The sequence below is a fragment of the Gavialis gangeticus genome, unplaced genomic scaffold (genome assembly GCF_001723915.1).
Source record: "Gavialis gangeticus isolate Ggan-Ray unplaced genomic scaffold, GavGan_comp1, whole genome shotgun sequence".
NCBI classification, from domain to species: Eukaryota; Metazoa; Chordata; order Crocodylia; family Gavialidae; genus Gavialis; species Gavialis gangeticus.
The window spans coordinates 859,941-874,884 of record NW_017728973.1 but is presented as its reverse complement, the minus strand read 5'-3'; the positions used below and the strand labels follow the sequence as shown (position 1 = coordinate 874,884).

The 14,944-nt window shown below is 46.2% G+C and overlaps 1 protein-coding gene across 1 annotated transcript in view; it reads right to left on the bottom strand.

The window, feature by feature from the left end:
* Nucleotides 1–14,938, bottom strand: part of EZH1 (enhancer of zeste 1 polycomb repressive complex 2 subunit) — a 24,272-nt gene extending 9,334 nt beyond the window's left edge. Inside the window, exons 1-14 of the mRNA XM_019505714.1 lie at nucleotides 14,884–14,938; nucleotides 13,241–13,361; nucleotides 11,964–12,092; nucleotides 11,515–11,634; nucleotides 10,301–10,421; nucleotides 9,391–9,564; nucleotides 7,865–7,967; nucleotides 7,296–7,459; nucleotides 6,391–6,482; nucleotides 4,985–5,165; nucleotides 3,901–4,097; nucleotides 2,552–2,643; nucleotides 1,858–1,898; nucleotides 1,205–1,330 (exon numbers count right to left, since the gene is read on the bottom strand). Of these exons, the coding sequence (XP_019361259.1) occupies nucleotides 1,205–1,330; nucleotides 1,858–1,898; nucleotides 2,552–2,643; nucleotides 3,901–4,097; nucleotides 4,985–5,165; nucleotides 6,391–6,482; nucleotides 7,296–7,459; nucleotides 7,865–7,967; nucleotides 9,391–9,564; nucleotides 10,301–10,421; nucleotides 11,515–11,634; nucleotides 11,964–12,092; nucleotides 13,241–13,361; nucleotides 14,884–14,894 (1,672 nt within the window). The 5' untranslated portion in view covers nucleotides 14,895–14,938. The remainder of the gene's footprint in view (nucleotides 1–1,204; nucleotides 1,331–1,857; nucleotides 1,899–2,551; nucleotides 2,644–3,900; nucleotides 4,098–4,984; nucleotides 5,166–6,390; nucleotides 6,483–7,295; nucleotides 7,460–7,864; nucleotides 7,968–9,390; nucleotides 9,565–10,300; nucleotides 10,422–11,514; nucleotides 11,635–11,963; nucleotides 12,093–13,240; nucleotides 13,362–14,883) is intronic.
* Nucleotides 14,939–14,944: the final 6 nt, after the last annotated feature.

The window sequence follows — 14,944 nt, the reverse complement described above, 5'->3', positions numbered from 1 at the left end:
AGGTAGCATGGACACTGCTTGGTATTACACTGAGTCTTACAGCGGCAACCTGGGAAGCGGTTCTGGCCTGAAAGAGACAAGCCCATGTTCTAACTATGTACCTTTACAAAAAGTAAATGAGAAAATGGGACACCCGTACCCCAGGAACTGCCCATGGTCTAACAAGAGTAGGAGCACAGCCAAGCCAGAGTGAAGGGGTTGTGCAGGATAAGGACAAACAAACCGAGAAGCCTGCCTTTGCCCAAGGATGTGTTGCCTGCCTGTCTGACTTGTACAAAAGGAAAGTGGCTGGGTCTTTGCACTAGGAAACACACACCCCACTGCTGCGGGTCTCTCAGAAGTGCAGCCGATGCAGAAACCAACAGAGGGAATGATACTAATGCTCAGACAGTGCTGCCTATCTCACCATGCCAACCTGACAGCAGCCGGGACACAGCTTGCTATGAAAAGCAATGGGACAAATCTACAATGGGAAGCTGGTTTCAGCACCCTACATTCTGAAAACAAACATTTCAGGGCACAAAGGGAGCCCCTTGAGTGCTGCCTGCATCTCTCATTGCATTAAGACTAGGAACATTACTCATCCTTCCAGCCCCACAACTGGATTCAACACAAATAATTACTCCCAGGAGGGGGATAAGTACATGCAATTTTAAAAAAATAAAAACCCTTTGACAACATAACCCCAGTGTAGTTGAACAGCAGAGCTGCACACAGAATTGTTAATCTAGTGATGGTACTTATACAGTACAGCCCTACTGTCATGGGGTCCAAGTGTGTTGCTGTCTTAATGAATTTATTCTCACAACCCTGGCATATCAGGACAGCTATATTCCCCAACATACAGCTGGGAATCAAGGCCCAGACACTAAGCAATTTGCCCAGGCTACAGAAAAAGTCAGCTGGCCTTCTAATCATTGAAACTCTCTTTCTCTCAAGGAAAACAGCAGCAGCATGGGAAGCCTAAAGGCAATGGGCAGTCATGAGCTTCCTAATAAGACACCCCAGTGCATAATACACACTTTCATGACTTAAACAGAATACACCACTTCCCCTCTAACTTTTACCAGACTGTTAATCAGCCCTTGGGTGACTATGGATTGGCTGTGTGAATGCCAGAACATGATAATAGGTTTTTGCCCTATTAGCAAATCTGTGTGGCAGGGGGTGCCTGTGTGCATGGATGCCCCAGCTTTGTCCTTACAGTCAGGATTGCACTGGCAGAACTTCTCACAGAAATTCTGAGTCATGATGCAGGGGCAGGAGCTGTCACAAGGGTGCTCAGGATGGTCGCAGGGCTGGTAGTTGTACACTTGGGTGGGGGAGTTGTCTAAAACGAGAAGAGGGAAAATGCCAGGGTAAGAATCTGTGCCGTGCAGGGACATATTTAAATGCAGTAACAGTGCTCAAGGAATTGGAAAAGGACATAAAATTTTCAGCAGAGGGCAGGCAACCCACTGACAACTAGGAGAAGCCTCTTAAGCTGTGCTCGCAAGCACATGACCTATGTTTACTTTAGTCCTGAACAGCCAATTTCACCCTGTAGCTATTATGCCAAATCTCAGCCTCTCCTGACTGGGAACAAGACAGCACCACTTGTACTGACTCGGACTTAGAACACTGACACAGCTGGAATCATTCACATAGAATGTTACAGAAGCTTCCCACACCATCCAAACAAGGCTTGAACAGGGGAGGCAACTGCAGCATCAGCTTTCCCACCTCTGGACTCCCATGGTGAGAGCTGCCAGTCTGGAGAGTGCCTTGCAGCTCTTTACATTGCTCGAATCAGGGCTGATGCACTACATTTCTTTGTGCAAAGGGCACAAACCACCTAGTGGCAATAGCCTGCCCTACCTTTCTTCAGCTGGATCTTCCTGCAGTGTGCAGCCCACAACCTGAAAGAGAAATGAAGAGATAGCATCTGGGAGGAAACCACTGCTATCTTTAGGAACATTTGGCCAAGATCACCTGCGCCCAGCAGCTCAACGATGCCAGTCAGTATGGAACTGGATACAGAAGATTCCACTGTAAGCCTGTATGCCAGCTTCGTGCATTAATCATCATCACCTGCTCGTCACAGAAGTGAAAAAGAACAATACAGCTGCATAAGAAGCAACTTCAGAAAGCCACTAGAAGCAGGATGAGCCTCACAGAAAAAAAACCTCTCAGCAGATACATTAGGACCAAGCATGAGAGAAGTAGGCTGGAATCAGACAGCTTAAAGGGATCTCAAGAGAGAAACCTGTGTGACTGACAGTGAGATGCAGCAATAGAAACCGCTACCCTTAAGGCAGCCACCAAGTCATTTTCTCACCATCATGGTTAAGCAAATCTATGCCCACAGAACTGTATACAGCCTTCTAATTACAGCAGCAGCACAGAGGAAAGAGGCTTGGGCCAATTCCCAGGCAACAGCACAAGCAGCCCTGTGTGACACTCGGAAGGCGTTCAGAAGTGAGGCAGATGGGGATTGCCAAGAACACTCTGGCACGGCCAGCAGAGGCTCCTGCTGCATGTTAAGAACAAAACAAGCTTGTTGAACACTTGCCTGTGCTTCCTTTTCTTCTTCTGGGACGGATTCATAAGCTCATTTGTTGGCAGTTTTGTTACAAGGGACTCTTTCACTGCAAACTGAAAGACCTGGGGGGGAAAAGTTTACCATGTTCAAATTATGTTGTCTGCAGCACAAACAGATGGAAGACAACAGGCTGCCTGTCATAGTGCCTGAGGACCAGCAACCCCACCCCAGCCTCACTGAGCCAGAGAATGTCATTGCTGTCTTTTCATTTAGGAAGCAAAGCCCTCCATCTTTCAGCCCCCTTAGTTGTCCTTTGGGGAAGGTCAGCAGCATCAACCTGAGGCCTCAAAAATCAGGGAGTTCTGTAATGTAATATGCTGAAGCAAAACCAATCTGATTAGCACAACTGAAACCTTTACATCCAATAATAAATACTACGCAACAGCACTAGACCTAGGGAAGCTGAAGAATCAACCCTTGATCTCACAAAACCAGGGCCGTGCTTTGCTCTTGCTTCCCCAAATTCTTCATCTTGTGTAGGATTCAATTGCTTCTCATTCTGTACTACAGCTAGTTCCAGCGTTGAGCATGACTTGCCCCTTCTGGAGCCAATGCCAGAACAGTGAGGCACCGGCCCACAGAAGGAAGATAGAAAAGGAGAGGGAGGCAGCAAAAATGCTTCCAAAAACTCAGGAAGATAATACAAGGAGGGAGCAACTTCGTACACAGCAGTGTGTAGAAGTGCTGTTTTCAGAGGTCTTCTGAGAAACATATCTGCTATCCCTTCTGCACATGTGAAAATCCCCCTGAGCATGCTACAGCCTAAGTCAAAGGCTGGGATATGGCAAGTCCCTCTGGAACTCACTTCAGAAGAGAGCAAAATCAGGAGATGCTCTGCCCCCAGCCTTGTAAATCCCTTTACATTTACTCTACAGTGGAAGGAAGGGAGGCATGAGACCAAGATCAGGTGCAACTCAGCTCTGCACCTTTCTGAACATGGCAACTGGCCAATGAAGGGGGTAGGACAGCAGAAAATATTAGGCACTGAATCCCCAACACTGCAGAAGACTAAAAGAAACCAGACAGGGAGTACAGCCTGGCCTGTGTTGCTAGCACACAGAACATCAGACTAGCACTTCCTTTACCCACCAAAGTAATCACAGACACGTAGCAAACTTGGAGTCGACTCACAGCAGCCATGTCAGAGAAAGAATGATGCAGCTCTCTCACTACGACTCAAAGACATTTCCTAGCATCAACTTGGACAAAGAAGGGAAATCAAATGCAGGCATCAGTTCAGGCCTTCCTCCCCTTCTGTTGGTGCTGCTGGACCTGCCTACCTAGGGGCTACAGGTCCAGGTGAAGATGCCAAGCCATACCTGTTTGCACGTTTTGGTTCCCAGCAGCCTGGCAATGGAACAGAAGTTGTTGAAGTAGGTGCCATGGAACACACGGAAGAGTGACTCCTCAGCCCCTGTCCACTCAACAGGTTCTTGTGGTGTTTCCATTGAAAAGAGCTGGGAGGAGGCAGGGCTGAGCTTCTGCTTGGTAGGGGTCTGGCAACGGGAGTTTGCCTCTAATAATGCCCAGGGGACAAGAAACACAGCAGTTAGGCTAGCTCCAACTTCCCCTCCCCCCTCCTGCTGCTGCCCCGCCATACAAGGGCACTTTTCACTGTGGAGGAGCAGTGCTGCTTGTCATCTCTTGCTACACCACTTCATCTTCCCACACAAAGGTAGTGCTAGACAGGTGTCCAAGTCACTTCCCTCTTTTCTGGGGCACACAGGGAATTTCCAGCCCTCCTCCACAGGGCAGTTTGTAGGACCACTAGCTCAGCCCCAGGAATCCAGTTTTGGAGACCTGACCTTGCTCTCACCAACTGACACACATCAGGGTAAGGCAGGAAGGGATGGTCTGGTTAGCTAAATGCTGACCACTGGCTTCCCCTGCCTATTTCACCACCATACAGCAAGGAATCAGGTGATGGCTGACACATTTTGCTTGCACAGGTGGGGGCTGCAAGCACTCACCTTGTGAAGCAACCTAGGCTGGCTAGCAGGGCTGTCCATGAAGGGCTAGGTGCTCCTACTTCTTACACAGCTATCTGAATTTTCCCCTGCAACATGCTGCAGGGCAGTGGCAAGCAGTGGGAGATTTCCCAGAGTGCATGGCTTCTGTGAGCTGTGCATACTCCTCTCTTTGCTACTGTCAAGGGAACAGAAGGGCAGCAGTTTACACTGAGCTTTGGGGTAAGGAACTGTGTCCTTCACGTTTATGTATGGTTACCTGTAAACAGCAGGATGATTTTTCTAGCAGCAAACCCTAGACACCTACTGCAGATCACACACAAACAAACTACAGCAGGCTTGTCATGACTGGGCCTATGCACTACATGGGAAGGGGTTTCCAACTGGCTCAAAAGGGGTGACTCCACAGAAATACTCAGACCTTTAGGCATCTTACCTGAGGAACTGGAGGCCCAATCATTGCCTGTGTCTCTGTCACTGTCTCCCTCCTTTGTCTCAGTGACTGTGGAAGCCAAGGTGTTTGAGCAGGATGCATTGACCATGTGGTGTCTCCGGCGTCGCCTGCCTGAGCACTTGGACCTAGGATTATGCAGTGCAGCAAACTCTTTGGCTCCCTCCTGCAACCAAAACCGCACACTGCATGAGGGAGACAATAAGCAGCCAACAAATGCAGAAAGGCTTACACAGCACAGGGTCTGTAGATCAATGCTGTGGCCACCTGGTGGGGGCTAGGGATCTATAAACACCCTCGAGGACAAGGCCCCACAGAGCATGCCTGTTGCCCTATATCCTCCCCCAGTGCTACCCGTTAGGAAACAGCTCCCTCATCCTGTGCTTCTAGCACCCCATTTCTCCTCCTCTACAACTCTCCCAGGAAGTTGGTCCAGAAGCTGTCTCCTGGACAGCTCCCCTGCTTTGAGCCTGCACCTCTAGGGCTGTGGACAAAGGAACCTTTTAATCACTTTGAAAAGGAATGGGAAGCTGCCACTCAGAAGTGCACAGAAGATGCTATTCCTGCACAGTAAAGAGTGCCCTTGTATAGTGAAGCTAGCCAGGCCTATTTGCAATACAAGTCAGTTAAACTGCTGAAACTAACTTTAAATAGTAAAAGGTACTTAGCCTTATGCTTCTCTAATTCAGTTAGTCTGTAAGATGCATCTCTACCCTGCCTTCTGTCTGACCTTGAATAAAACGTTTAAAGTTGCAGCTATTTTGCTACATGTGTATTGCCATATTAGTGCACAGATCTAAAAGTTAGGACCTAACAGCTTGCATTAGTACCCTTGCTGCTATCGTCATGTAAGTCTACTCCCCAAGCAATGCACTGGGAGCCTTAGGTAAACAGAGAGCTCCTTGCTGTGAGGACTATGCCATCTCATATGTACTACAGCACTAAGGACATCAACCTTCCTACTGATGTTTCTCTCTTCATGGTGTTACCTGATGCTGAGACGTGATCCTGGCTCAGAAGTTTGAGGTCATGCTTTTATATTTTGGGAATGCACCTGGGTTGTACACCTAGAAGTCATTTTACCTGTATTTTTCTCTCCGATTCCTGCCCAAACATTTATCTTGGGCTCTATATTCTGAACACTACAGAGTCCCATGGTATCACCTATCCTGCAATTCGTTGTCTGTTTGTTACCAGACTGATCTGTGCTGAGGACTTGATGGCATTAACCTCCAATGACAATTGTATTTGGATTCATGCTCAGCAGCCCCTCACTACCTGATGACAGAGCCACTGAGGCTACACAAAGATACCACCTGGTCCTGCAGGGAAAGGGTAGCCAGGCCTGTTTGTCTGACAGTGTTTAGCAGGAGGCTGTCCCAGAAACATACCAGCCAGAGGAAACAGTCTGCCCCACATGGATCTGGCTCGATCTTGGTCTCCCTGTTCTTCCGTTTGTAGACATTAGGAGTAGCATGAAAAGCTGAAAAATACAAGCCACTCTCACCATGTGAACAATGGCCATCTTCAAAACGAGAGGCTTGTTTCCACAGCAGAGGGACCCACATGGTGAAAAGCACTATATTGCAATGCTCAGACACTCAAAAGGGGCACAAGCCTAGAGTCCTACACTAGTCAGGAGGAATTCTTGGCTAGGTGTCTTATCCAGCCCCTGCCCTGATACAGCCAGGAAACCCAGTTCTGTGATGTTGGCATGCCTAGGAATGGGATAGTGCTTTTTTCCTATTACTTCAAAAGAGCTATACAGTTAAACTCAAGGATCATCCATGAACTGTAATGCTGCATGTCCAGGAGCCAATGCAATGTTTACAAGACTTAAGCATGACAAAACACTGGACCAGGAACAGGCAAAGATGAAGCAGTTAAAAAAAAAGGGAGGCAGCAAAACATGAGGGCTAGCAAGGTTACTAGGAATGTGACATTCACCCTTTACACAGACAAGTCTCTGCAGCTAAAGAGCAAAGCCACATCATGCCAGTATCTCCAGCTATAAAGAACCACAGGGCTTAATTCACAGTATACTGAACTATGTTAAAGTCAGTCAGCTCCACTAGCTAAGTTCTGTTAAACCTTCCCCTTTGTGGAGATCAACAAGGAAGCCCCAGAGCAAGAGCCAGACATTGGTATTCATACCACTACACGTATTATTCTTTCTGGACCTCTGCCAGCAAAAGCAGAGGTGGGATGGAGTGGGAGGAAAAAAAGAGAGTAAAAAACCAAGTAAGATATGGAGAAAGATTGCTCCAGGGGAATTTATAGGTGGCATCAAACTTACGATGCAGGAAACAGTCGTATTTGAAGCAACGCCTGCAGAAGAGTGTGTGGAAGGAATGCAGAGACTGCTCCCGCTGGACTGACTTTGCGCATGGCCCATCAATGTTTGGCGTGCACTGCGGGGGCAGTGCATTTGGGTCAGATACCTCAGTTAGTTCTCTGTACCTGTTTTTTAAACAAAACAAATGCACACATATATTTTCCCAATACGCAGGAAACAATGCTCTGTGTATGACAAGCAGCTTTCAGGAGATGTGTACGGCCAAACCCAGGTATCCTTGGGCTGGGACAAGGGTCCTCACACTGTCTAGACTTTGCTTTTCAAACTCTATGTCATCTAACAAGCACCTGGTAGGTTATTTTCATTTTGTTCCCATGAAGCCTGTGTCCCTAGCTGATTTATAGCTCACCCTTCCCAAAAATTGCACTCCCTGTCCTTCCTCAGAGATTAAGCTCAGTCCACAGGCACATCTAGTTCTACTGCACTAGACAAAGCACATTATTTTCAAAGGGTCTTTGTTAAAATTGTAATGGTCCTGCTAGGTGATTTAACCAGAGATTATTACCTACCTCTCTTTCATATCTTCTGGAAAACCATATTCTGGAAACATTGAAGAAATAGCAGTGAAGATCATATCATTTGGAAACCGCTTCTTTGAACACTTTTTGTTGCCTAAGCCAAAAAGAAAAAATTCCTGAGTTAAGTTAGATTCTAAATAGCATTTTCCTATAAGAGGGTTACTCAAGAAGATGCTCTGTATCATTTTTAAGAGGTGAGAGATGTGGTTCACACAGCTATCCTAACGATAACTAATCTCTCTTTAGTCCTGTAACTAGATTAAGGAATGTACAGATTCAGGGCAACTTGCACCTGTCAACTGAACAGCAACATTCAACTTACATGCATAACTTGCTTAACTGCTTAACACAATACCAGTCCCAATTTGTTGCTGACTATTTATTGTAGCGAACTCTGGTTATCTGCATATTGGTTTAATAAACAAAACACTTAAACACATAGCATTTATCAACAGAGGCATAACTGGTCAATTATGTGCCCTGGACAGCAGCAGCGCATGGAACAGGAACCATAACTATACTGTGGGCAGTGATGTAGCGACTACTATATGTCTATATTTGTGCCCTCCCCACCCCAAGTCAGCATCCAGGGCTACTGCCCCACATGCAACCTCCTCACAGTTGTCTTAATTATCCAGGCTTCGTTTTTGTACCTTAATTGTATTTCCCTTAACTGCATAGTAACTTTATTTGTCTACCTTATAACTTACTGTACCTGCTTCTATCCTGTTGTCAGAAAGGACAAAAGGGAAGCAGGTATCAAAGGATTGCTAAAAAGAGAAAACTTCATAATAAGGGGCACTAGTCTGTTCCATGACTATGTTCTCTCATTTGCAAGGCATCCAACAGCATCCCCCATCATACAGTATAAGAAGCCTGGAAAATAAGAGGAACTGACCTGTTCTAGGTATGCTAGTACCACAACAGTGACAGCACCGTGTACTTAATAAACTTTGCTTATATTATGTTTTGAACTTTTGATAACAGGCAGGAGTAAGCATACAACCTTTATGCACTTAAGCAAAGTACACCAATCAGCATATTGTGAGTATTATTGCTAGGGGAACATTATGTCTGGTTTGTACTATAAGAAGTTTATGACTATGGGATTTACAAAGACATAGGAGTCTGCAAACTGCAATTTTGTTCTTGGATACTTCATTAGCAAACTTAAAATATCTGAAAGAACATGCATTTGGTGTGGAAGTCAAGACCTTATAGATAACAGCTACTGGTATTGCTCATATCACAAGATTGAAAGTAGAGATGCAACCACCAGCAAGAGTATGCAAGATTAGGCAGCAGACACAATCTCAGGTCCAGCTTCCTCCCACTCTAGACTAATGTTAGCTGGGCACAAGGAAAGGGAGAAGGAATATGCAGGAACACTTCCCAAATTGGTTACTACTTTAATGACAAATTAATATTCAACATGGTGACTGCAAGAGGGCACTGGTGAGCTAAACAAGGCAGATGTGAGGTAGAGACGCCATCCAAACCTCTGCTGCCAAGCCTACCTTCCACAGTTATTCGTTTTCTTTTCCTTGTAACAGGCAACTCTTCCTTCCCATCCTCCTGTTTACCCTCAGAGTCATTATGTCCTTCATCTTCCTCATCAGAATATTGATTCAAGGCATTCACTAACTCCAGGAATACAGCATCACTGATGAGGACAGACCCTGAAATCATCTCTGAAACACAGTAATATTAGTTAGTTGGTGGGTGTGCTGTGATTTTTCAGCTATGTTTGGTGGAAACCACAAAGCAACCATGGGAGAGCAGTGCTATTGTAGGAACCAAAGTGTGAATGGGAGAAGATATTAATGCTTGGGGAAGTGGGAGAGTTGCAAACTGAAATGCTGATCAATACATGGTCAACACAGCCAGCCCAGCTGGGCAGTAACTGCTTTATACATAGATACTCATAACAAAGCTGCCTGGGGAGGTAAGACAGACAGAATGTAACTGCTTTCCTATCTCCAGACAGAGGTCTGTGATAGGCCAGACTGGGCAGGTCTGTAGGAAAATACAAAACTGAAGAGGTCGACTGAATTTTTTGGCTCAGGTCACAACTGAAATGAGTTTGCTGGTTTCACAGTAATCTTTAATAGACAGCTGCCAGTGTTCAAAACCACCCCATGAACTTGCAAAAATGGCAGCATCTACTAAGGGAAGTCTAATGTCCAAGACAAACTGGGATACCGATGGTCAGGACTGAGGTACCTTGGTGGAGATGAGGGCAAGAGACGGGACTGGAATACTAAAAGTGCTTCAGCTTTATGCAGTTCATCTAAAGGCTCTCAAAAAGAAGGTATATAGTCTCTGCTGCTGCTTTTTAGGTTCTTAACTGCTTCAAAATCCCTTGTATTCTCCCTGCTTGCAAGAGACTGAGTGGGAAATGTAGTAGGGTCCCTGCCCCCAGCTTACCCTCCTCTCCATGAACTTTCCCGTCATAATTATTAATAAGTTCTTCAATGAAGGTTTCGTCTTCCTCCTTCACCTCATCTCCCATGTAAGGAATATTGCACAGAACAGTTTCATCTTCCACCTGCAAGTAGATCAGAAACAATTTAGTCAGCTAGCACTCACCAGCATCCAATCAGAAGGCAGCTTTGTGGCTGTTTGTTTACATTCATATATGCAGTCAATATGCAGCACTCTGCAAAGATTTAGCCTTCTAGATGGACCTTCAAAGGTCTCTTTAGCAGAGGCATGCTACCCTGCAAACCATCCCAGTGTAAGACATGCATTGTAGCTTACTGCCAACTTGAGAGAATACCTGGCTTAAAAGAAAAATAAAAGGTTTTCTCTATAGGCCCAAAAGATGTTCAGAGACGCAAGGTACAAGGTGAGTAAATGGTGAAATAAATAAGACAGAGCATGAATAAGCAGAGCTGGAACAGCACACAATGAAAAGCAAATGGCAAATTGCCTCCATGTGAAACAGAACATACAAAGAGGAAGCATTCATTATCAACACTGGGCAAAAGGGCACTTAAATGTCCTTCCAGAGTACGTTACCATGTGTCTTCTGACACCGAAAGCATGGATGTCACTCTACCCTGCTACAGAAGCCTTCCAGGCTGCCATGAGAGAGTTACTGCAGCAGGCAGGCCTAGATGCCCGCTCAAGCACTAGGTAAGGGAACAATTGGGGACAGTTTATCTGCAGAACTCCATCTGTTTGCCTAGTATGTCATTTTAATCAGGCACCTAAGGTCAGTGTTACTGCTACACCAAGCTGTGTATTTAAGTCATTCTAGGCAGCACAACTATCCTTAGCAACACCGTGAAGGGAAGTCAGCAGGGTAGCCAAGTTGCAAAGAATAAGATCCTTCTAAATGGACTGTTGCATCTTTTTGAAGGGAAAAAAAATACAGTTAGAAAATAAAACCTTCATAACTAAATTCAGGTACTTTATTTCCCAGAACAGTATACTAACCTAAAAGGCAGCTAGAGAAGGGAGCATTAAATGCAGTTTGGCTTATTAGGAAACATAATGTAACAAACAACAAAATTACCATTTTCAGCTCTCTCTGAAGCAGTGCACAATTCAAAGCAAGTGCATCTACAAAGGTGTATCTGCAAATCAAGATTTAGAAACACCACAAATATCTTATTTTGTATTGCTTTTTCACATACCATGAAATTCTGCTGAAGAGGGGACCAGGAATACATGATAGGAACCAATGCCACTGTGTTGAGGGTTCTCATGAACAAGGTCTGGCTTGGGAATCCAGGGAAAATGCTCTCAACAGTGCACTAGAGTATAAGCAAACACAGAGACAGTAAGGAACAGGCTCCTGGGACAGAGTCATTATAGAACAGGACCAAACACTTAGACTTCATGCTATAGGCGAAATATAGTTCCAATGAGTTTTACACATACTCCATTTCCTCCTTAAACATTAGCTTAAGTAAATTTTCTTTTTCCCCCTGGTTCTGCAGCATGGGGGGAATATTTGGCACAGTAACATATTGAAACATAAAAGCACAAAGAAAGGTGCAGCTGCCTTCAGAGTTCCCAGCAAAACCCAGGCTGTAATCAGCGTTTTTGGAAGGAGGCAGAAACAGCACAGCAGCCGTTGTACCTGTTTCAAGAAAGGGTGTCCACTGACTGGCTTCATTAACTGCACGGGCTGCACTCGAAGCCTCTTCCATTCTTCATTCAGAAGTTGTGTTTTTTCTTGAACCTTTGCAAAATTGGTCACAAACAGAGCCTTAAACAAGAAAGAGACAAGCCCTTGAAATCAAAAGGCAAGTGAAGATTCAGAGTAATGAAATGCCTACTGGCATGTGTCCTGCGCACCAGGCTGTAGACTCAGTGCAGGTGTCATTTCCAAAGGACTGTAATTCCATTTGACAAATGGTAAATGGAAGCTCACAGATAGAGTGACTTGCTCAAGTCACACAAAGTCTAGGGTAGAGGGGGGAATTGAATCTGCAGCAACCCTTAGGCAAATGCTCTCGTTACTGACCTGGCTATTGTCACTAAACAGCTAAAAACAAGAAGAAGCCTATAGTTGGCATTTGGGTAACTTTATTTCACTGTTTCCATTGTTTGTGTGAGCCTGCCACAATAAAAAAAATAAAAATAGACAGTTAGAATCTGCTACAGGACCACAAAACTTAGCAGGTAAAAGGCCTGAAATTACTTACCTCCTTAATTAAACAGTTGCTAAGATTTCAAGTTGATAGCTCTCCTTTAAAAATATTTATAATTGAATTCACTGGATGCATGAGCATAATGTTCTTCATCTCAAATCAACTGAACAACCAATAGCTGGTGATACCTTCCAGTCACTATTGACTTTTACCAGACTCCTAGCTGTGAGTTAAGAGAAGACTGAGTAAAAGGCAACTGAAGACAGTCAGTCTTTAAGACATGGAGTCAAAACTCAGGAGATAGCGGAGTTGCTTCGTGCATATGAGGCATGCCCTGAGTTCAAGGAATCTGAAGCACCTAATGCTCACCCCAGACATCAGATACGAAAAACAATTTTCTGGTCAAATGACATAACCAATGATGAAAACATACATCTCTGCAAAGTAACAGCTAAGATTATACGTACCAGGTAGTAACATGGAACCAACTTTCAAGGGAAGTGGTGCTGGCTCCTACCCTGGGGGTCTTTAAGAGGAGGCTAAATGAACACCTTGCCGGGGTCATTTGACCCCAGTACTCTTTCCTGCCATGGCAGGGGGTCGGACTTGATGATCTGCTCAGGTCCCTTCTGACCCTACCAACCATGAAACTATGAAACTATGGGAGAAATACACACGTGACAGCATCTGTACTGACTAATGGTACCTGGGATCAAGGCTGTAGTTCAAACAGAAAAGACCTACTGCTACTGCACATGTTTACCTTGGCTCCCATGTTTGCCTGAAACCTCTTGAGTTGCCGAAGACGCATATATTCAGATTTGACTTTCCTTTTCCAATATATAATACACTTTGAAGTTGGAGGAGCTGCAATTTCCATTTTCCTGTAAAACAAACAAGGAAAGATTAATACTTGGATATCATTATGTGAGCAGCAGTCGTTAAAAAATATTGTATGCTGGGATTTTAAATGAATCATTGATCTTACTCAGGAAAAGAGTAATTCCTCAAGTAGGCTATATTGGTACTACTTATTTAAGAAATAATTACAGTGCAAAGTATATTTAAAAGGGACCCAGAAGGGCCGATCTAAAAGCCCTTAGAACTGAGACAACTAATTGCTCAGGGCCAAGCACACTGTGCAAGGACTCTACCGATTGTGCTCCTTGACTATCCAGTGAGAACTGGGGTGAATTCCTTTTTGACCAACTATCCTGAGCAGCTCTGTTCGTTTTACCCACAGCACCAGTGATAGCAAAGATAACACTGGCCTCATTACATGCAGACTTGTAAGGGCGGAAAGGATAAGCTGCTCTCCCCTCCACTAACTGGGATCTTACCCCAACATTTTCCTTGTGGTGCTGGGCAGTTGAGAAGCTTCTGTTTTGATCCTTCCCCAGCTGTTTACTCAAGATGTCAAACACTCTCTGAGGTAGTCAAAACCAAAACACTGGCTCATTTCATCTTCATGCCCAGTGCCAGCTCTGCACATTTCCTCTGAATAAAGTGATGTCATATCCTCCCCAACACAACATGCAACCCGTAACACACCCAGCTGCTACAGCTGCCTACTACTGTAAACAAATTGTTGCCCTACCCCTGTGGAAGCAGAAATGCAACTGCCCCCTGCCACAGATACAGCATCAGCAAGCAGGGGCCTGATGTCAGCAACACTGTCCAGGGAAACCTGGTTTTCCCTAGGAGTCCTATTACCCTTTGAAACGTATTATACTCTGTTCATGCCACTGCTTAGCTCTTCTGCACGCATTACTGCCCATTCATCCAGATCCCTGTGTCTCTCCCTGGCAGACGTGGCCACTTCCCGTTCCAGGCCAGCCAGGCAGACCCAATGCAACAGCGACAAAATGGAAAGCTCCAGCTTGCGCCGCTCTGTAGCATGCAAGGTTTCAGGCCCATGCTCCCATGTCTGGGGTGCGCCTCCCCCACTGCCCTTAGGACACAGTTTCAAAGGCTGATTCCCCCAGCCTCCGAACCTCATCTACTGCACACAGGGCTCCCGTGAACGGACAAGGATGGCTCCGTCGCAGCTCTCCTCAGGTGGGAGCCCCAGGCAAGACTGCTGTGCCCACGCCAGGACCATGGAGACCCGTGAAGCATGCCCCAGGCAGCCGGGCCCTGCGCAGCGCCGAGGGGACCTGTCACTGCTGCAGCCCCGCTCCCGCGCGGGTCGTCGTGGGGGCGACGCCAGCAGCTCGCCCTTCCGGCCCACGTGGCCTGCTTGCTGTGGGCATGCGGGGCCGGGGGCAGCCCACAGACCCCTCCCCGCGACCCCTGGCCTGGCCTGGCTTGGCCTGGTCTGGCCCGGCCCGGCCTGGCCCTCGCCCTTCATCCCTCCCCCCCGCAGCAGTCCGCCGCCAGAGACCCCCGGCCCGGCCCAGCACTCACTCCTCAGCCATCACGCTCCGGAGAGGCCGCAGACACCGACACCACCTGAGCGCCTGCGCCA